Below are 23,808 nucleotides of genomic sequence, written 5' to 3'. Positions count from 1 at the left end.
GGCCATAAAAAGCAGGAAACAAATACAGTTTTCATTTTTCTGCTGCTATATTTTAACTTTTCTATATAAACCCTTCTCAGTGTATATCATTACTGATATTTTAACCCTATATAATTAATACGCATACTCGTTGGTTTCTGATACTTGATGGTAGGTGATCCATCATCAAGTGATCTAGTGCTGTTTCTTAGATGCTGTTTCTTAAAGGGGAACTGCTCTAATTGCATACATACTAGAAATATTGATATTATCAACTTATTAATGGAATGCTTAGGGGGAATGAAATGCGGAATACTTAAAACATCAAAAATCTTCCAAAAAACAATTTATATCTAATTCCACATTCATTCCCTTAGGCTTTAATGTGTCCAATCTAAAAATCCACTCAGTTTCGTTCCTCGATACTTCCCTTCTTAAATTTATGTTCCTCCAATTCTGTTCAATTTTATCTATGGCATAAAACTTCATTTTACTGGGGTCTCTGTTATGTTTATTTCTGAAGTGTAATGACACACTATGATGTATATACCCTTTTTTGATATTTCTAATGTGTTCTCCCATTCGCACCGAGAGTTTCCTTGTGGTTCTGCCCACGTATTGCAGCCCACACTCGCACTCTATTACGTACGTTACGTGTGTGCTGCTGCACGTGATCAGTTTACCAGAGGGATAAATGATATACAGATAGGGTGCGGAATAGCTGCTTATTGCAATTGTGGTCCACATAGCTACACTAGCCATTTTTCATCCAGAGTGCCGTGGCACTCTGGAGTGTCCTCTGGATTCTTCAGTGCTGCCTCGCCAAAATTGTCACAAAATACCCAAAAGCATCTATATGTTCTTGTAAGGTTTTTATGAACTTATGAGTGCCTGGTTTTCTCCAGACATGACGCTTGCCATTCAGGCCAAGGAGTTCAATCTTTGTTTCATCAGACAGTGAATTTTGTTTCTCATGATCTGAAAGTTCTTCAGGTGCCTTTTGGCAAACCCCAGGTGGGCTGTCATGTGCCTTTTACTGAGGAGTAGCTTCAGTCTGGCCACTCTAACATACAGGTCTGATTGGTGGAGTGCTGCAGAGATGCTTGTTTATCTGGAAGGTTCTCCTCTCTCCACGGAGAAATGCTGGAGCTCTGTCAGAGTGACCATCAGGTTCTTGGTCACCTTCCTAAGGCCCTTTTCCCCTGATCGCTCAGTTTGGCCCGGCCGCCCACTCAAGGAAGAGTTCTGTTGGTTCCAAACTTCTTGCATTACGGATGATGGAGGCCACTGTGCTCATTGGGACCTTCAATGATGCAGAAAGTTTTCTGTACCCTTCCCCAGATCTGTGCCTCTAAACAATCCTGTCTCGGAGGTCTACAGACAATTCCTTGGACTTCATGGCTTGGTTTGTGCTCTGACATGCACTGTTAAGTGAGGGCACTTTATATAGACAGGTGTGTGTCTTTCCAAATCATGTCCAATCAACTTAATTTACCACATGTGAACTCCAATCAAGTTGTAGAAATATCTCAAGGATGATCAGTGGAAACAGGATGCACCTGAGCTCAATTTTGAGTGTCATGGCAAAGGCTTCAAATTATGTACATGTGATTTATTTTTTTATTTTTTTTGTCTTTTATTTTTTAGTAAATTTACAAAGATTTCAAGCAAACTTCTTTCACATTTTCATTATGGGATATTGTTTGTAGAGTTTTGAGAAAAGTAATGAATGTAATTAATTTGGGGAAAAAAGGCTGTAACATATAAAATGTGGAAAAAGTGAAGCACTTTGAATAACAAAATATACCAACATTTCTATACTGTGTCCCTAACCACTTGAGCTCTGAAGGATTTTAACCCCTTCATGACCTGGCCATTTGTTTGCTATCCTGCATTATTTGGCAATTGTGCAGTCATGCAACACTGTACCCAAACGCAGTGGCGGCTGGTGCTCCATTTTTTGAGGGGGCGCAAACAAACCCCCAACCAGGCCCCCCCCCCCCCCCCTCCAACGTCACTCGCAGACAATGGGACCTGCAGAAAGACAGAGGGATTGGATAGGACAGATACATAGATAGATAATTAGATAGACAGAGAGACAGATAGACAGATATTCTGATTGATAGATAGATAGAGAGACATACATAGATAGATAGACAGACAGACAATTAAACACAAAGAGAGAGAGAGAGATAGAGCTATAGATAAATATAGAGATAGATAATTAGACAGATAGATAATTAATTAGACAGATAATTAAACATACAGATAGATTTAGATAGATAATTAGACAGAGAGATATAGATAGATACTGTAGATAGATAATTAAACAGACAGATGGATATAGATAGATAGATAGATGGATAGATATATAGATAATTAGACAGACAGGTAGATAGATTTAGATAGATAGATGGATACATAATTAGATGGATAGACAGACAGATAATTAAACAGACAGATGATAGATAAACAGATAGATAGATAGATAGATAGATAATTAGACAAATATATATATATATATATATATATATATATATATATATATATATATATATAATATATATATAGATAATTAGACAGACAGATATAGAGAGATAATTAGACAGACAGACAGATATAGAGAGATAATTAGACAGATATAGAGAGATAATTAGACAGACAGATATAGAGAGATAATTAGACAGACAGACAGATATAGAGAGATAATTAGTCAGACAGGTAGATATAGATTGTCTAATTATCTATCTAATTATCTAACAGATAGATAGATAGATAGATAGTTAGATAGATAATTAGACAAACAGATAATTAGATAGACAGACACACACACATATATAGAGACAGACACACACATATACAGACACACACAGATGGATAGAGACCGATAGATACAGACACACACAGATAGAGACAGACACATATAGATATAGAGAGAGAGAGGGGGTCAGATAGATAGAGAGAGACACAGAGATAAAGAGAGAGAGAGAGAGGGGGGGAGAGAGAAAGAGGGGGGACAGATAGATGAAGAGAGACACAGAGAGGGGGGGACAGATAGAGAGAGACACAGAGAGAGAGCGAGAGAGAGGGGGGACAGATAGATAGAGACAGACAGACAGACATAAAAGATCTGTAAAGCATAGCTGTAGGAAGCAGAGCTGTGAGCCCTCAGTCACACATACAGGAGATGTGTAAGGCTCCAGATTGTCGATGAAGCACGGCACCATCCCCTCTCCCTCCACTCCACTCTCAGTCCGATCACAATACAGGCTGAGAATGCTCAGCTGCTGCTGTACATGGGGATGGGGTGGACAGTGACACTTGTCAGAAAATGAGAGAGACAAATAAAGTGTTTTAATAAGTTACATACCTCAGAGTCCTCCTGGAGTCAAAACCGAAAGTGACACTGCCCTGGGGAAAGCACTGCCCATTTCCTACAGCGGTGCAGACATGAGGAAGCAGGACCCAATGAGAGTGGAGAGTGACTGGATAGGTGCACTGCAGATAGCCACGGAGCTTAAAAAAACCCCTGCAAATTAAGCGTCTTGCCTGCTTGCATTGGCATGACGCTACAATGATGCTTCAATATTGCACTGTGCCCGGCGCCCGCCCTGAACATAGTGCACTTAAATGACCTTTTGTTTTTTCTTAAATGGACAATTTTTTTTTTTACTGGCTTTGGGGGGGGAGGGGGGCAGCGCCCATGCACCCCCTATGAATGGGCCCCCACAGCCCAAACGAAAGTGTGACAGTGTCGATAGCTGAAAATTGGCCTGGGTAGGAAGGAGATGGAAGTGTCTACTATTGATGTGCAGGCAAAATAAAATGCAGAAAAATCAGTTGAGATCATCCTCTGTTCATGGCCTTTACCCTTTGCCGCCATAATTTTCCAGTGTGTTGAGAGTTAATATAACTAAGGGGCTGTCACAGAATCTTATCAAGAGAGCCTGACTATGCCTGCTCTTTCCACCCAGCTTCTCTAAGAGACAACAGCACAAGGGACATAATCTACTGACTGTAAATAATGTCCCCAGTGCTAATTTTTATGTTTATTAATTAGGCTGCAGGTTTTAAGGCATTGATACAAGCGCCTCTGGCAGTAGGGTAAGTCCTACCCTCGGCATCTATAATAGGTTTAATATCACTTTAACCACTTAAGGACCACCTCCTGCACATTTACGTTGGCAGAATGGCACATCTGGGCACAAGCACGTACATGTACATCCACTTTAGGTGCCCAGTCGTGGGTCAAGGGCGCGCGCCCACGGCGGGCTCCCGCGACCCGGTCCAAAGCATCGTGACCACGGGACCCGCGGACCTGATCACCGCTGGAATCCCGCGATCGGTCCCCGGAGCTGAAGGACGGGGAGAGCTGTGTGTAAACACAGCTTCCCCGTTCTTCACTGTGGCGCTGTCATCGATCGTGTGTTCCCTTTTATAGGGAAACACAATCGATGACGTGACACCTACAGCCACACCCCCCTACAGTTAGAAACACAATTGAGGTCACACATAACCCCTTCAGCGCCACCTTGTGGTTAACTCCCAGACTGAAGTTGTCATTTTCACAGTAAACAATGCATTTTAAATGCATTGTTTGCTGTAAAAATGACAATGGTCCCAAAAATGTGTCAAAATTGTCTGAAGTGTCCGCCATAATGTCACAGTCACGAAAATAAATCGCTGATTGCAGCCATTAGTAGTAAAAAAAAAAAAAAATTAATAAAAATGCAATAAAACTATCCCCTATTTTGTAAACACTATACATTTTGCACAAACCAACCGATAAACGCTTACTGTGACTTTTTTTTTTAGCAAAAATAGGTAGAAGAATACGTATCGGCCTAAACTGAGGGAAAAAAATGTATATATATTTTTGGGGGATATTTATTATAGCAAAAAGTAAAAAATATTGCATTTTTTCAAAATTGTCGCTCTATTTTTGTTTATAGCGCAAAAAATAAAAACCGCAGAGGTGATCAAATACCACCAAAAGAAAGCTCTATTTGTGGGAAAAAAAGGACGCCAATTTTGTTTGGGGGCCACGTTGCACGACTGCGCAATTGTCAGTTAAAGCGACTCAGTGCTGAATCGCAAAAACTGTCCGGGTCCTTTAGCTGCCTAAAGGTCCGGGTCTTAAGTGGTTAAGCAGATTGTTTGAATTGGTTGCAAAGCTTCTTACCTGAAGACCCTGGAGCACATTTTCAAATATAATGAATTGATTTTAGGTTTACAAACACTTTATTCTAATAGGTTGTTTATGTTATTTATTGTAGGTATTATATTTTCTAATGGTAATAACTGGAAAGTCATGAAACGATTCGCTCTGTCCACATTGCGAGAATTGGGGATGGGGAAGAAAACAATAGAAGATAAGATCACGGAAGAGTGCAAAAATTTGGTAAAAATCTTTAAAACTTACAAAGGTCAGTAATGAGTTCTGGTTTTGTTGCTACAGATTTATAGATTTTCTGTGTCGCACAATGTCACACTGTCCAATCATGCTACACTTTTTTTTTTTTTTTAGCTGCTTGGCTAAATTGGATGTGTGTATTGGAGCTTGGTGGGTTAACTTTGGCCGCGCTGTGAGAAAAATCCCGCCTTCCTCCTAGATCAGCTTGTGTGATAGGCAGAACAATGCGTCAATCACACAAGCTGATCTAGGAGGAGGGCGGGACTTTTCTCACAGCGCAGCCAAAGTTTTCACACTAAGCTCCGATACACACAGCGGGAGATGCCTGCTGCGTGTGAAGTGTAGAGGAGGAGGGAGAGAGGGGAGCGCTGCAGCCACACTGGCAGTGTGTGTGATAAGTTCTCTCTTATGTCACGCTGCCCCGGCAGCCCCTCCTCTCTTCTCGTCCATCCCCATTTACTCGTGACATCATCTGGGATGGACGAGAAGAGAGAAGAGGCCTCAGAGGCAGTGTGACATGAGAGAGAATGGATCACAGATTATTCCTGCATACTGGCTGCCAGGTAACGCCAACATTTAGAGTATGTTCTAAATTTTTAATGGCCATTTTTAACGTCGCAAAAAATGCTCTGGAGCCCAAACACGATCGCTTTTAATGACATTTAAAAAAAATAGAAAATTCACATTTCGAAAACAGTTGTGTGTACGCAGCATAATAGCCCTGTCTGACTTTGACACATCTAGATAACTTGATTATTGGGGTTTCAGAGATGCAGTGGCGGCTGGTGCTCAAAATTTTTGGGGGGCACAAACAAACGAAAAACAAAATTGTCACCACTGTGCTTATCAATTGCCGCCACTGTGCCATGCCAAACGCAGCCACTGTCATCAATCGTTACCACTGTGCCATCAATTGTCGCTAATGTGACAATAAATGGTAACCACTGTGCCCATTAATTGTCACCACTGTGCCATGCCAAACACACCCACTGTGCCATTAATTGTCACCACTGTGCTGACAGATTGCCCCCATCCGGCAGTTACCTTTCTGGGGTCAGCCATCCTCCTTTCACCGCCTTCTCCCGCCCTCGATGACACTTCAGCCAATCAGGTTACCGGTAACCAGAACAAGATGCAGGTTTTCTATTTTGCAGCATTTCCTAAACACCCAGAAACTTACTGTTTACTCTCAACTGTAAATCCGCCTTGCAAGTGTTTAAAAAAAAACTGTCAGCTATGTATTCTTTTGTTACTGATGCAAATCCTTTAAATAAAAAAAAAAAAAAAAAAAAAATCAGTTGGACCTTTAGAGCCATAGAAACATAGAAAAGAGGCAGCCGGAAAAAAAAAAACTGAGTAGTCCATTGAGTCTGCTTTTGCGTGTGTTTGTCCCAAGCGTGTTTGAAGTCATTTACTGTTCACTGTCTCACACTACATCTGCTGGAAGTTTATTCAAAGCATTAACTATCCTTTCAGTAAAATAATACTTTCTAAAATTAGTTTCAAACTTTCCTCCAATTAGTTTTGAGGTCATGCCCCCGCATTTTTTATTTTGGTTTTGGTTTTATTTTAAAAACACTGCCCTCCTGAACCTTATTTACTTCCTTGATGTATTTAAAGGATTGCAGCATGTCTCCCCTTCCCCTTATTTACTCCAGGCTTTACATATTAAGGCTCGGATTCACAGATATCGGCGCATATTTATGCTGCCGTAGCGTATCTCCTTTACGCTACGCCGACGCAGCACAGAGAGGCAAGCATTCACAAAGCACTTCCTCCCAAAACTGCGCTGGGTTTCCTAGGCGTAAGCCGGCGTAGGTGGAAGTGGGCGTGAGCCATGCAAATGAGGCGTGACCCCATGCAAATGATGGGCCAAGTGCCAGACAAATACGTATAACGAACGGCGCATGTGCCGTCCCGTGGACGCATCTCAGTGTGCATGCTCACAATCACGTCGGAACAACTGCCTAAGATACGCCGGATCACTGCCTATGGCGTGAACGTAACTTACGCCTAGTCATATTCACGTCCAACGTAAACTTCGTAAAATACGCGGGCTGGTGTTCCCTGGTGCTGAGTTACACCTGCTTTATGGGGCTTAACTTTACACCGGACGTACAACTTACGCGCACCAGTCGTAGCCTGCGTCGGGTGCATGTACGATCGTGAATCGGCGTATCTCCCTCATTTGCATATTTGAATGGAAAATCAATGGGTGCGCCAAATGCGTCCAGCGTAAATATGCACCCACTCTACGCCGGCGTAGGCAAGTTATGTCGGTGCAATGAAGCCTGTTTTTAGGCGTATCTTAGTTTTGTGGGCACGGCGCACAGATACAACGCCGCATATTTGCACTTATGCGGCGTATCTCGAAATACGTCGGCGCAAGTGCTTTGTGAATCCGGGCCATAGTTCCTGAAGTCACTCATTATGTTTTATCCTTCAGACCTTTCACCGTTTTTGTTACCTGTCTCTGGACCTCTTTAGCGGTTTTGGTTTTAAGCAGGTTTTTGGCAAATGTTTACTTTTCTTGCAGGAGCACCATTCGAAAACTCTGCGATCATAAATGCTGCTGTAGCCAATATCATTGTTTCTATCCTAATGGGCCATCGCTTTGATTATGATGATCCAAAACTTCAGAGGCTTTTGACAATCATCAACGATAACATCAGAATCGTCGGAAGCCCAATGGTTTTTGTAAGTTCACCTTTACTGCAACTCATTCATATGTTGTATGACCAGATACCGGTCAGTTGGGCTTTTTAAATGATATAAAAGTATGCTAGCAAATGTGCTTGTTCGAAAGCAGGTTGTTGATTGTGTTATTTTGGTGCATATGGAAGGTTTCACATTAAGATATTCTATTTCTATTATTTTGTCTATGAGTTAAAGGGCTTCTAAAGGCCAAAGGTTTTTTACCTTCATGCATTCTATGCATGAAGGTAAAAAAACCTTCTGTGTGCAGCCTCCCCCCATCATTACCTGAGCCTCCTCTAATCCAGCGATATTTAGGATAGCCTCGGCTGTATGAGGACGCTCCCTCCTCATTGGCGGAGACAGCAGTGGGACCCCATTGGCCCCCACTGATGTCAATCACAGCCAGTGAGCCAATGAGGAGAGAGCGGGACCAAGCCACGGCTCTGTCTTATGGACCCATAAAGCAGTGGCTCAGGAGCGAGCGTGCCATGGTGCCCCTAGGACACGTGGCTTTCTCTGGCGGGGAGGAGCCAGGAGCACATGTGGGGGACCCGAAAAGAAGAGGATCAGGGCTGCTCTGTGCAAAATCACTGCACAGAGCAGGTGAGTATAAAATGTTTGTTACTTTAAAAAAAATGAAGCTTTAGTTTTACTTTACACCCACAATGACACCCACAATATTATGCCATCGGTCATTGAACCTCCCATCAACTGTCATACTGACTAATGTCACAACTACTAATGAAGTATTCCCATTTGGCCACAGGAGATTAGGCACCACTTATCCCTGGAGCACCTCTATGAACTCTGCATGTTTTTATGAGACATTTTTTTAAATCCTACCATAAACATAGAAAACATAAAGACGCACCCAGTCATATTTCTTTCTATCCATTTACGACTCATTGATACTTTTCATGAAGTGCTAAGGACTTGTCATAAAGCCATCCTGGACTTGCTGAAGCCTCCATTGGAAGCATTTTGTATATTCTCCTGATTTCAGATCTTCTTTTTCTAGATTGATATTCTGTACCGCATGTCAGAGATCTACCATTCCTTCTGCTGCCCACTTTAATACTGACAGGGAATTGCCATCTGTCTATGGAAACCTTTCTTCCCCAGGGTTCCTCTAGAGATTACTAGGGGTTCCTTGGGCACTCATGTTGTCAACATCACGTATGACGAAACGCATCTGGAGGATATGTGCTGACATCACCACGCTGTCTCACTAGGAGGATGGGAGTTTGTTTGTTTGTAGCTGGCCGCTCTGTGTTTTTATGCGCAATTTTTAAACTCTGCAAATGTAAGTGCAATACTGTTTTATTTAAATAAATATCTGGTTAGACAATAGTATGCTATGGTTGGTTTCTCTTTCTGGGTTTATTGCTGAGTTTGGTACTGAGCTTAACGATCTTGGATCGAACGGTAGTATCAGTGTGTTGATATACCAATGCAGTCATCTACCCAGGGCTTATTTCCACAATCTTCTGTGCAAGCAAAGGCCTTGGCTGGGCTTTAGTCACATGCCTGGTTTTGCTTGCCATCTGGTAAGTGAGTTTTTCTATGGGTGGGGGCACTCTTCGCTGAGTGATTCACTGTGGTGTTATTACTAGAAGAATCAACTTATCTCACCATTTTTCATTATTGAAGCACTATATATAATTTTACTACCGAATATATTCATTGAACTATTTGGACTACACTAGCGTGGCTTCTCCTATTTATTTGTATTTTGTGTATATCTCACATTAAGCTGCTGCCTCTTGAATATTATTGTTTCTTACTGTTACATTAGCATGGTTTTTCCCCTTATATAATATATTTAATTGATCATTATCATTGGCTGTGGTTCCAACCTGCTTAAAATCTACTATTATTACTCCGATACCCAAAAAAGCAATAATAGATTGCTTGAAGGACTATAGGCCAATTGCACTCACCCTGGGAATATTGAAGTGCTTTAAGGAAGAGGTCATCAACCCTGTCCTCAGGGCCCACTAACAGGCCAGGTTTGTAAGATAACTGAAATACATCACAGGTGATATCATTTTCTGCTCAGTGATTGCAGTATTCTAGTCTGCATCTCCCCAAGGTAATACATAAAATCTGTTAGTGGGACCTGAGGACAGGGTTGATGACCACTGCTTTAAGGGACTGGTTTTACAACGTATCAAAACAGCCATACCAGGTAGCTTTGACCCTCACCAATTTGCATATAGATCCAATAGAAGCACTGAGGACGCTATAGCTCTTGCACTACATATGGCTTTAAACCATTTGGAACACGCTGGCAATTACCTAAGAATGTTTATTGATTATAGTTCGGCTTTCAACACCGTTCTTCCATATTTATTGGTGGAAAAGATGTTGAAGCTGAATTTGCCCCCATCCCTTTGCTCTTGGATAAAGGACTTCCTGGTAGATTGCCCACAGGTGCTCAAACTTGGTAAGCATGTTTCTTCTCAGCGTGTGGTTAGCATAGGTGCACCACAAGGTTGTGTATTGAGCCCCCTTTTTTACTCTCTATACACTTGTGATTGTACTCCTTGCCTTTCTACAAATAGTATCATCAAATTTGCAGATGATACCACTATAGTAGGTTGCATCAGTAGGTTGCATCACAAGAGGGAATGAGAAGCATTATAGGGAAGAGGTGGCTAATCTAGTAGAGTGGTGTGAGGCAAACAATTTGTCCCTAAACACTGGGAAGACCAAGGAATTAATAATTGATTTTAGGAAGAGTAAGATTAACATGGTTCCACTCTACATCAAAGGAGAATTGGTAGAGCCCTAAATGGAAATTTTTAAAATAGTATTTAAATGTTTGTTGATTTTGCTTGCTGCTGTATCGGGGGTTCTTTTTTTTTATGGGGGGAGGGGGGGATTGTCTATATGTGTGTATTATTATTATTATTATTATTATTATTATTATTATTATGTTGCGACAGTCCTGACTATATTAGTGAATTGGTTCCATCACTCGGATACTAAACAATGGGTATTAATAGAAAAGGGGCTGAACCAGCTTGACCTTCAGGTACTTCCTTGGTTAGATCTATCTTCTCCGGGTATTCATCGTCCTTTTCTCTACCCTGTTTTACATCTCATTTACTGAGCATTTGGCACAAAACTATTTTGCGTTTAGGGCTCTCTTCACAAATAGAACCAATGACACCGTTACAACCCACAATTTCCACCTGCAGAAGACCGAATACATTTTCTTACGTGTAATAAGGAGTCTCACGAAGAGTGAATCGAATTCTTTGTCAGGGTAAACTTCCACCCATAATGAACCTAGGGCCAGATTCACAGAATAAGTACGCCGGAGTATCTGCTTATACTCCGGCGTACTTTCAAATTTGCCGCGTCGTATCTTAATTTGTAATTCACAAACAAGATACGACGGCATTTGGCTAAGATCCGACAGGCGTACGGCTTCGTACGCCTTCGGATCTTAGGATGCAATACTTTGGCCGCCGCTGGGTGGAGTTCGTGTCGTTTTCCAGCCTCGGGTATGCAAATTAGCTTTTACCGCATGCCACGAAGGTACGCGCGTTTGTCGCATTCTCTTACGTCGGTTTTTCCAGTCGTAAAGTTAAGTGTGCTATTTAGATGCTGTAAAATTACACCATCCATGTTAAAGTATGGCCGTCGTTCCCGCGTCGAATTTTAAATGTTTTATTTTTTTTGCGTAGGACATCGGGAAATACGAAAGTATGTTACGCAAGTCGCTGTTCAAAAAACAAGTCGGGGCGCCGTAATTTCGCGCAAAGCACGGCGGGAAATTTCCAAACGGAGCATGCGCAGAACGTTCAGCGCGGGAACGCGCCTAATTTAAATGGTACACGCCCCATTTGAATTAGGCGGGCTTGCGCTGGACGGCTTTACGTTACACCGCCGTAAGTTTACACGCAAGTGCTTGGTGAATCAGGCACTTGCGCTGAAAACTTGCGGCGGTGTAACGTAAAGACGATACGTTACGCCGCCGCAGATCTCTGTGAATCTGGCCCCTAATGCCTACACAACAGCCTTCATTTAGGCAATGTCCTCTATTCCATTAAACACATTTTTTGACAGAGATTCAAATCTGTTCGAGTCCATCTTGGTGCAAAGCACTAGACCAAAACACGTTCTATCAGAAATATATAAGATTCTTATTGTAAAGAATCAACCTGAGCTCTCAGAATTTACAAATAAATGGGCACATGATCTTAATGTTTAAATTGGAGCAGAAGAGTAGGATAAGTCTTTTACCCTCACACATTTTTTGTCATTGGTAACTAAAGCCCAAGAAACCAGCTATAAGCTTGTTTCACGCCGGTATCGATGCCCAACATCTTTAGAGCGTATATATCCAGATATATGTTTTCACATACAGTATATTGTACCGTAGCTTGTAGACTCTATAATTTTCATACAGACTAAATAATATGCACTGGTTTGGGTCACTTTTACCAAAGAATTGTAGCAGTATAAACTTTAGCCTAAATGAAGAAAAGTTACTTAGCTTCTGACATAACATTTTGCAAATAAAAAAAACTTTTGGGGGCAGATCCAAAAAGAAATTACGCCAACGTATCTATTGATACACCGCGTAATTTCAAATTTTGCGCGTCGTATCTTTGTTTTGTATCCTCAAAACAAGATACAACGGCATCTCGGCTAGATCCGACAGGCGTACGTCTTAGTACTCCGTCGGATCTAAGCTGCAATTTTTCGGCGGCCGCTAGGTGGCGTTTCCGTCGCATTCAGCGTTGAGTATGCAAATTAGCTATTTACGGCGATCCACGAACATACGAGCGGCCGGCGCATTTTGTTTACGTCGTTTTTCGTTCGGCTTTTTCCGGTGTATAGTTAAAGCTGCTGTTATGAAGCGTACTCAATGTTAAGTATGGCCGTCGTTCCCGCGTACAATTTTTAATTTTTTATCGTTGTTTGCGTAAGTCGTTTGCGAATAGGGATTTGCGTAGAATGACGTCACCATCGGAAGCATTGGCTTGTTCTGGGTTAATTTCGAGCATGCGCACTGGGATGCCCCCACGGGCGGCGCATGCGCAGTTAAAAAAAACGTTGTTTACGTCGGGTCACAACGTATTAACATAAACGCCCACATTTCATCCATTTGAATTCCGCGCCATTACGCCGCCAAAGATACACTACGCCGCCGTAACTTATGGCGCAAATTCGTTGAGGATTCGGAAAAAAAAAGATAAGTTACGGCGGCGTAGTGTATCTTAGATACGTTGCGCCTGGCGCAAAGGTACGTGGATCTGCCCCTTGGTCTTCTTTTTTTGCAAAAAAAAAAGTGGGGAATCACTGCCAGTCTGCCACCACCACCACCGCTAAAAGAAAGCTCTATCTGTCTCAAAAGTACAGTGTTGCATGACTCGAGTAATTGTCATTCAAAGTGTGACAGCACTAAAAGCTGAAAATTGGCCTTGGTAAGAGGAAGAAAACAAGCTGGAATTGTATTGCTTGTGCATTGATGCCTTCTCACGTGTGTGATCCTTTATTTCCTTACTGTATTCAGCTTTGTGACACTAACAATTGCCATGGAATATAACTAATACAACATGGAAATAGCTATTTCATTGGAAAGGACATTTAAACTAGGGCTGTTACTGATCAAAATGTTTCTGTTCTATTAATCGTTTTTTTTTTAATCGATTAATAGACTAATTTCGATTAATTATAACGCACATACAGATCCAACTACTTTTAGCTGATCTCCTTGCAGGCTGATTCCCAGTGCAGCTACCAACAACTGGAAAAATGGATAGCAGGATACAAAAAACACACAAAGGCAGCGCTCGATGGGAATAGCATTAAAACTTTTATAGTCTTCAAGTAGGTAACCAAATAAATATTGCACTGGAGATAAAATTTGATGTAGCTACATAAACTGTAAAAATGGTGCGAGTAATACCAAACGGTACCAAAAGCAGTCATAAAAACATGTAGCTAAGTATGATACTGGTATAAAAATGTGTACAACGATACCACTGCTGAATCCAGATGAGGAGAGGTTAACATCAGTGCGTCGGCATGTAGATGTACCATGAAGGAAACTATCATAACTACCAGTGGATGGTTGTAGAATCCCAGGTTGATAGAGGGAAGTGATAGAGGAAAGTGTAACAGCCCTTGCGTGTGGCAGATAGTGAGGTCCCGCCGGCATGCAGATATATCAAGGCATAGCAAAGGAGCCCTTCAGATGGACACGGCAAGCCCCGCTGGTGTCCGTGACGTTACTGGATCTCCGACAGAACTCCCTGAAGGCCCAGAAGCCGGCGGAGAGGTGAGTACCAATCAAAAGAATTTTAATCGATCAAAAAGATTTTGATCGATCAAAAAAATTAAAGATTAATCGATTAATTAAAAGTTATTTTGCACAGCCCTAATTAAAACCCATTATTTGAATTACTGTAGCTGTGTTTACAGAATGCTTACAAATCACTGCTTGTCATATTTCTAATATAAAAGGGCCAATGCCTATTTTTTCTTTCAGCTGTATAATGCATTTCCATCTCTTGTGCGTTGGCTACCTGGGAGTCACAGAAAAGTCGTGCCTCACATAGAAGAACTGCATGCCTTTATCAGAGAAACCTTCACTAACCAGAGGAACCAGCTGGATGTCAATGACCTGAGAAATGTTGTTGATGTCTTCCTTGTCAGACAAAAGGAGGTATATATCATTCTCTGTAACCTGTGTCTGTCTTTAATATTTTTCATTAAAGGGTGTCCCGAACGGGTGGGAACCTTATTCTAGGTGTCAATTCTGGTCTACAGGCCTGTTTGTTCCTTTCACAAGCTAATTGAGGTACATCTGTCTACTACTGAGTACTGAATCAACAGAGTACTGTATCTTTAAAGAGGAAGTAAACCTTGATGGGTTAGACTTCCTTTCTTTTACCCTGCAAAGTAAATACATAATGTACTAGTATGCATAGCATACTAGCACATTATGTGACACTTACCTGCAAACGAATCCTGCGATGTCCCCACTGCAGGTCGCATCCATCTTCGCCCCTCATCCTCCGAGACTCCGGCTGTGACTGGCCGGAGCTGCGTGGCGTCACTCCCGCACGCATTCACTCGCTCGTGAAGAAATGTGAAGATGACATCATCGGCGCAGTATACAGTAAATATCTCCTAAATGGCGCACGCTTAGCAAATATTTACAGTAGCTATAGGAAAGACGTATTCTAGGCTTCCCTATGGATACAAATTGCAAAGGGAGGTTTACAACCCCTTTAATGCCACTAATTGAAACTATGGGGTAGATCCACAAAGAAAGTACGCCGGCGTATCTATTGATACGCCGGCGTAATTTCAAAATTCCCACGTCGTATCTTTGTTTTGAATCCTCAAAACAAGATACGACGGCATCTGGGTTAAATCCGACAGGCGTACGGCTTCGTACGCCTTCGGATCTTAGATGCAATTTTTCGACGTCCGCTATGTGGCGTTCCCGTCATAATCCACGTCGAGTATGCAAATTAGCTATTTCCGACGATCCACAAACGTACGAGCGGCCATCGCATTCTTTTACGTCATTTCCATTCGGCTTTTTCCGGTGTATAGTTAAAGCTGCTATCTGGTGGCGTACTCAATGTTAAGTATGGCCGTCGCTCCCGCTTATAATTTTGAACATTTTACGTCGTTTGCGTAAGTCGTCCGTGAATGGGGCTGGACACCATTTACGTTCACGTCGAAAACAATGACGTCCTTGCGACGTCATTTGGAGCAATGCACCCTGGGAGTTTTGATGGACGGGGCATGCACAGTTTGTTGGGGACGCGCTTCATTTAAATGAAACACGCCCCTTACTCGCCGCATTTGAATTCCGCACCCTTACGCCGCGAGAGATGCCCTACGCCGCCGTAACTTACGGCGCAAATTCTTTCAGGATTCAAAGAATAGCAAAGTAAGTTACAGCGGCATAGCGTATCTCACATACGCTGCGCCCACGCAGATGTATGTGGATCTGCCCATATATCTATAATCATGCTACTTGTGTAGGTTATGTCACACCTCAGCTGTTGATAAAGATATCCCACTTTTACCTTTATGTTACAGAAATGTATATTTGAAAAACTACTGTGGCCAGCTGTTGGTTACCATTTCTGGAATGGAACTTGAGGCTCTAGCTAATAGGCAATACTGGCTATACTACTCCCATTGTGAGCACTGAATGAAAAATCTGCAAATCATTGTGTTGTTGCCTGTGTCTTCATTGGGGAGATTCCCATTCACTTTCTTTCCTAGAAGTGGGTACAAATCTCCCAGCAACAGAACCCTGATAGAGGTTTTAGCCTTTCCCTACTGTTTCAAAACAAATCAAAATCTTTGGCTGGAATTGGTCTTTAAAGCTAGATGGTCAGCATGTCTTCCAGTCAGCTAACCTTTTTAAGGTAAATTCAGTGTAGTGATCCAGTGTAGGAGCCACAGGATTACTTTCCAGGTCTTTTCCACAAGCTTCATCCCGCAGTCAGACACGGGCTCATTCACACATTTCTTCAATGACCAATCTAGGGGTGTTGTTTTTGTATATGGTTGAGGGAACTGGGTGGGATACTCCAAAAACAACCATATACATTTAAAGACTATGGCTGGGTTCACACATTGCGAATTGGATGCAGGTTTCTCTGCATCCAATTCGTAAAGCAGGAGATTGTGATTGGCTCTCTATGGAGCCAGTTTACACTGGTGCGAATTGCACAGGAGCCCTGTGCATCTTTTGATCCATTTTAGGTCTGAATTCCACCCAAATAGGACCTGAAACGGTGAATGGAGGGACACCGGACTCCTGCTTTGAGCCGCTGCATTCTCAAGTGTGAACCCAGCCTTAGGTATTCTTCAGGACAAGCTATAATAAAGTCTGTGCTTGTAACAAACAGTAGACTTCAGCTTTAAGGTGGAAGTAGTAGTATTAGTAAACTTAATTCCTTTCTTAGAGCCAGAAGAGCAGAGTCCCTTTAAGCCAAAGGTTAGTTGGACAAAGCTCTTTGTAACACCAGCCTTTTGTCTCCTTTAAATAGACCCACAGATGACTTTCTCTAACACCTGAGGGGTAGCAAAAGCTCCCCAAGATCTCTCAAGCATCTGTACTCACACAAGGCCCAAGAACAATATATATATATATAAATAGGGCTGTTACTGATTAAAATTTTTGTGTTCAATTTAATCTTTTTTTTTTTAATTGATCGACTAATTTCGATTAATTATAACGCACATACAGATCCAACTACTTTTAGCTAATCTCCTTGCAGGCTGATTCATATATATCATACTTAGCTACATGTTTTTATTACTGCTTTTGCTACCGTTTGGCATTACTCGCACCATTTTTACAGTTTATGTAGCTACATTGATTTTATCTCCAGTGCAATATTTATTTTGTTACCTACTTGAAGACTATAAAAATGTTAATGCTATTCCCATCGAGCGCTGCCTTTGTGTGTTTTTTGTATCCTGCTATCCATTTTTCCAGTGGTTGGTAGCTGCACGGGGAATCAGCCTGCAAGGAGATTAGCTAAAAGTAGTTGGATCTGTATGTGCGTTATAATTAATCGAAATTAGTCGATTAATCAATAATAAAATTTTTTTTTTTAATTGAACACGAAAATTGTAATCAGTAACAGCCATATATATATATATATATATATATATATATATATATATATATATATATATATATATATATATATGTGTGTATGTCTCCCAGCATGCCATCAAAGTCTGCCTCTCTGGCATAGGCCAGGCCTGCATCAATATTTATAATGCCACGTGCATAGCTCCACACCTATTATTCAGAAACTTCTCAAGCTCCCTGGATACAGAATAAGCTATCAGACAGAGTACAGTCAGCAAACTATGCTTTTACCTAACAAACAATTACACCAACACAAGCTAAATCATATCTACTGCTACACCAGCAATTGGTACCTCTATGATTTTAATAACATATTATCTTTAAAGTGGAAATATCAATTTTGCCCGTGGGTTTCCAAAACCTTTTAAATCGGGCCGTATACGGATGAAGGTTTAGGACCTCATGGCTGTATCATATGAATTCCAGGGAAAATATAATGACATCATTTTTAACTTTAAATTTCAGGAAAAGCCAAATCCAGAGTTATATTTCAGTGATGCAAATCTGACATCTCTTATCTCTGACTTGTTTGCTGCTGGAATGGACACAACCTCTGCCACTCTCCAATGGAGCCTTCTGTTAATGATGAAGTACCCAGAAATCCAAAGTAAGTAATTTTAGTATCTTTTGCTATTTTATTTAGGCACAAGGTTCTCTCCATTTACCTCAGTTATATAAAGGCAGCCTTGTGACCACTTAGACCACAGAAACTGTATAAATAGAAGAGTTCCTTTGGAGTTTACTGTTGTGCTTATATTTAAGTTCAGCAATCAGCAGGAATTCATTCTTCTGAGTTCATTTGGTACAATATGAATACTGATTGGCTGTAATGGGTTTGGGTTTCTGATGCTAAAAAAAACTGCCACCTTGACCTTGCAGGACAAGGTGCCAGTGTCTCTGGAAAGCCCCCCCCCCCCCATATACTCGCCATACCTGTGCCCCCTCAAGGCCACTTGCGCCTCTGCAGCCAGAACTGCAGCGCTATACAAGTAACTCACTCACTCACTCACTCACTCACTCACTCAGAACTAAGATCAACTGTGGTGGGGGACAGTGACATCCCTCCCCTGGTCTGGAATAGAAACCCTCAAGAACCAGTTCTGGCCAGCTCAGTAGATTGTTTTAAAGAAGAGCTGAATGCACTCCTAAATTTACAAAATATAACTGGTTCCTAAAAATGATACGTAATAACGCCAGGGGAAGTTGATACAGAAAATATATACATATTGGCTAAACTGATGAAGAAATTTGATTTTTTTTTTCACTTTTTTTTTTATTGGATATGTTTTATAGCAGAAAGAAGAAAAAAAATATATAGTCATGTCCGAAATTCTTGGCATCCCAGAAATTTTTCCAGAAAATCAAGTATTTTGCACAGAAAAGTATTGCAGTAACATTCCCTATATGTGTATTGGAACATAACAAAAAAAGGGAGGAAAAAAAGCAAATTGGACATAATGTCACACAAAACTCCAAAAATGGGCTGGTCTAAATTCTTGGCACCCTTAACTTAATATTTGGTTGCACACCCTTTGGAAAAAAATAACTGAAATCAGTCGCTTCCTATAACCATCAATAAGCTTCTTACACCTCTCACTCGGAATTTTGGACCACTCTTCCTTTGCAAACTGCTCCAGGTCTCTCTTATTGGAAGCAATTTTAGTATCTCTCCACAGGTGTTCATGGGATTTAGATCTGGACTCATTGCTGGCCACTTTAGAACTCTCCAGCACTTTGTTGCCATCCATTTCTGGGTGCTTTTTGACGTATGTTTGGGGTCTCGGCCTTTTGGCTAAGATCAAGTGTAGTATCTGTTCTTATCAGTTGCCAATAGGTGGTGCTAAGCTGACTGTCCCCGGTACCCTGTGGCAGGGGGAAAGGGATGGCAGTCGGCGGACGCTAAGCCTGTTGGTGTGGAGGTGGAAGCCTTCTGATTTGGACAGAGAGGCATGAGGTCGAAGCCAAGAGGCCGGGTCCCTGGCCGTTGGCCTGGATTTGGTGGTAACTGCCCCAGTCAGTTGTTCTGGAGGGAACCCTTGCTTCTCCTTTAACCGGGATGGAGCGGGTAGTACTTCCAGAATGTGATTAGGTGGGAGAGATAGGGGTTGTGGGTGGAGTCTGCGTCAGTAGGCTCTCCCCAACCTCTTCTCCCACCTTCCTGGCTGGGAAGGGTGCTGCCGGTCCGGACCGGGGGCTAGGGACCGTTGAAAAGCCCGTGGAGATTGTGCCCCTGGAGTGGCAGTCCAGGGGTGCCATACATTGCACGAGTGTTGAGGGGCACTCATCGTGTGGCACCTTCAGGTCACTGATCTCCACAACACACTTTTCACACCTGCCGCTTGGGCCGGGCCTTTTGGCTAGGACCAGTGGAATTTTTATCCTGGCCGGAGGGCCGGCCAATGTATTTCACATTGGTCACTTTCCTCACCTTCCCATCTTCCTTTTCCCCACTTTCTTTTATTATTTTTCCCCGTGTGTCGTTTTGTTTGTCACTCTTTTTGTTGGTGCTTGCACTTTATGTGTGGCGAGTAGGGTGCTGGTCCTCGGGCCGGTCTCTGAAAGTCTTGGGAGTTGGTGGACTCGGCCTTCTGGTTAGGTTCACTGGCTCTCATGGGGTCTCCCTTCGGGGGAGCCTCACCGAGGAGGGTTCTGTTTCGGCAGTCCCTCTGAGGATGTTGGGTCCTTGTGGCTTCGGCTGCTTGGACCAAGATGGGTCCATATGGCTTCGGCTGTATGGACCACAGTTACTCTTTTCCCTGTCAGGAGCCTAACGCCCCGGGGGATCAGAGACGGGTCCTTTTCGGAGGACCACTGACGTATGCACCCGTCGCAGTTTTTTGTGATGTCACTCTTTATGTGTGTGCACATTTTTCCCTGCACCGGGTGGAGTTTTTGGGTTGTGTTTTGCACGCCACAGGCTTTTCAACAGAAAAAATGTTTGGGGTCATTGTCCTGCTGGAAGACCCAAGATCTCGGACGCAAACCCAGCTTTCTGACACTGGGCTCTACAGTACGACCCAAAATCCTTTGGTAATCCTCAGATTTCATGATGCCTTGCACACATTCAAGGCACCTAGTGCCAGAGGCAGCAAAACAACCCCAAAACCTCCACCATATTTTACTGTAGGGACTCTTTTCTTTGTAGGCCTCATTTCATTTTCAGTAAACAGTAGAATGATGTGCCTTACCAAAAAGCTCTATCTTGGTCTCATATGTCCACAAGACGTTTTCCCAGAAGGATTTTGGCTTATTCAAGTACATTTTGGCAAACTGAAGTCTTGCTTTTTTATGTCTCTGTGTCAGCAGTGGGGTCCTCCTGGGTGTCCTGCCATAGCGTTTCATTTCATTTAAATGACGATGGATAGTTGGCACTGACACTGATGCTCCCTGAGCCTGCAGGACAGCTTGAATTTCTTTGGAACTTGTTTGGGGCTGCTTATCCACCCTCCGGACTATCCTGCGTTGCAACCTTTCATAAATTTTTCTCTTCCATCCACGCCCAGAGAGATTAGCTACAGTGCCATGGGTTGCAAACTTCTTGATAATGTTGCGCACTGTGGACAAAGGCAAATCTAGATCTCTGGAGATGGACTTGTAACCTTGAGATTGTTGATATTTTTCCACAATTTATGTTCTTAAGTCCTCAGACAGTTCTCTTCTCCTCTTTCTGTTGTCCATGCTTAGAGTGGCACACAGACACACAATGCAAAGACTAAAGCCCAGATTCACATAGAATCGCGGCCGCGTAACGTATCGTAGATACGTTACACCGCCACGAGTTTTCATCGCAAGTGCCTGAAAGCACAAAGCACTTGCGAGAAAACTTCCGCTGGCGGCCTCCGGCGTAAGCCCGCGTAATTCAAAGGGGCGTGTGCCATTTAAATTAGGCGCGCTACCGCGCCGGACCTACTGCACATGCTCCCTTTTGAATTTCTCGCCGCGCTTTGCGTAAAGTGACGCTTTTTTTTTGAACGGCGACATGCGTAGCGTATTTCCGTATTCCCGGACGTCTTGCGCAAGAAGGAAAAAATTTCTAATTTCGACGCGGGAACGACGGCCATACTTTATACAGCACATACGTGTGCTGTGTAAAGTTAGGGCACCAAAAACGACGACTAACTTTGCGACAGGAAACTAGACTAGCAGCGACGTAGCGAACACGAAAAACTGTTGTGGATCGCCGTAACTCCTAATTTGCATACCCGACGCTGGTTTACGACGCAAACTCCCCCCAGCGGCGGCCGCGGTATTGCATCCTAAGATCCGACAGTGTAAAACAATTACACCTGTCGGATCTTAGGGCTAACTATGCGTAACTGATTCTATGAATCAGTCGCATAGTTAAGAAGATCCTAAAACAGAGATACGACGGTGTATCGGGAGATACACCGTCGTATCTCTTTAGTGAATCTGGGCCTAAGTGAACTTCTCTCCTTTTTATCTGCTTTCAGGTGTGATTTTTATATTGCCCACACCTACCACCAAAAGAAAGCTCTATTTGTAGGGGGAGACAGCAGCCTAGCCTTACCTAAGCATGGTTACTTATTATTTGCAAAGTATACAGGTTGGCTGCTCTGACTGTGAACATGTTCTGGGTCAGTAATGGTTTAGGTACTAAAGCAATGATGAGGATGACAACCCTGGATCCTACACACTTTAAAGCACATTACTGTAGTAGTAGCATTTACAACACATTTATCCTGGAAATTTTGTTTAATGAACTATATAATTGGACAAAATAAGAGCCTATATGTCTATATCTCGATAACAGAAAATGTCCAGACTGAAATTGAAAAAGTCATTGGTTCAGGAGAACCTCGGGCGATGCATAGAAAACAGATGTCATATACTGATGCCGTCATCCATGAAATCCAAAGGTTTAGTAACATTGTGCCAACAAACATTCCACATGCCACTACTCAAGATGTAACTTTCAAAGGATTCTTTATACCCAAAGTGAGTATCACAATTTATCTTTTATTTTATATCCGGGGTAAGCAACCTTAAAGAGGTGGAGATCTATCTGAACAACACAAGAGAAGTCAAAGATCACCAGGCACAGTGTCACCCAGTGCCGTCTTCTCACACCTGATTTAAACTTTTAATTGCCGTACTACCATGTTTCAATCGCATGCATTGCAATCATAAGTACAAATTAGGTGGTGAGGAGGAAACATATCGCCTCCTCACCATATGTCAAAGCACACTCAAATCACTTTTCAGAGGAGCAGCAGTGCCTGCTGAATTTGTGAATGAGTCCTTAGTTGCATTCGGCAGTGCCACCCTTAGGGCTTGTTCACATGTAAAGTTGGGGAGGGGGGGGGGAAACAGGATATATTAGACATCTATTGCTAAGCGCAGGAAAGCTGCAGGTACAGTGTACTGCACCCACGGTGTGGGTAAACCGCAGTGCATCAGTGTGAAAGCAGACCTATACTATTATGCCCAGTGTATTGCTTCACACTGACCTGAGGATCTCCTCTTTCCTGCTGCTGGCACCTCTCTGGAGACCGCTAACTGGGATAAGAGGTGTAGGACAGGAGCCAGCACTACAGGGGAGGCATTGGCTTATGTGGCTCTTTCTCTTTACTACAGCTTCAAGTAGACCCTCTGCATTGCAATCTGTTTGATGCTCTGGAATGGCAGGTCAGCAAACCCAGACCACGATCTACTGGTCACCTGTCTGCGATATACTGGTAGAACCCGATCTACAGGTTTGCTGACCCCCATTTTATATGAACTAAGCAATTTTTAACAAAGGTTGTTGCCAACTGACTGGATGTAACTAGTTTAGGTCCACATCCCTAATACATAGGGCTAGATTCAGGTAGACTTACGACGGGCGTATCAGTAGATACGCCGTTGTAAGTTCGAATCCGTGCCGTCGTATCTTTAAGCGTATGCTCAAATTGAGATACGCTTAAATGTCGCTAAGATACGACCCGCGTAAGTCTCCTACGTCATCGTATATTAGTTGCATAGTTACGCTGGCCGCTAGGGGCGTGTACGTCGATTTACTCCAAGAATATGTAAATTACGTAGATACGCCTATTCATGAACGTAC

At 42.6% G+C, this 23,808-nt stretch overlaps 1 protein-coding gene and 1 pseudogene across 2 annotated transcripts in view; both read left to right on the top strand.

Moving 5' to 3' along the window:
- LOC120936137 (cytochrome P450 2K4-like) overlaps positions 1-23,808 on the top strand; it is a 65,592-nt gene that overhangs the window by 33,837 nt on the left and 7,947 nt on the right. For both annotated transcript variants that reach the window (XM_040348272.1, XM_040348273.1), the window contains exons 4-8: positions 5,256-5,405; positions 7,929-8,089; positions 14,598-14,774; positions 18,210-18,351; positions 22,516-22,700. In XM_040348272.1, the coding sequence (XP_040204206.1) occupies positions 5,256-5,405; positions 7,929-8,089; positions 14,598-14,774; positions 18,210-18,351; positions 22,516-22,700 (815 nt within the window). The remainder of the gene's footprint in view (positions 1-5,255; positions 5,406-7,928; positions 8,090-14,597; positions 14,775-18,209; positions 18,352-22,515; positions 22,701-23,808) is intronic.
- Positions 19,523-19,618, top strand: LOC120938735 (annotated as a pseudogene).

Source organism: Rana temporaria, chromosome 4 (assembly GCF_905171775.1).
Source record: "Rana temporaria chromosome 4, aRanTem1.1, whole genome shotgun sequence".
NCBI lineage: Eukaryota > Metazoa > Chordata > Amphibia > Anura > Ranidae > Rana > Rana temporaria.
The sequence above is the reverse complement of the archived record's forward strand: the minus strand, read 5'-3'. Positions and strand labels throughout refer to the sequence as shown.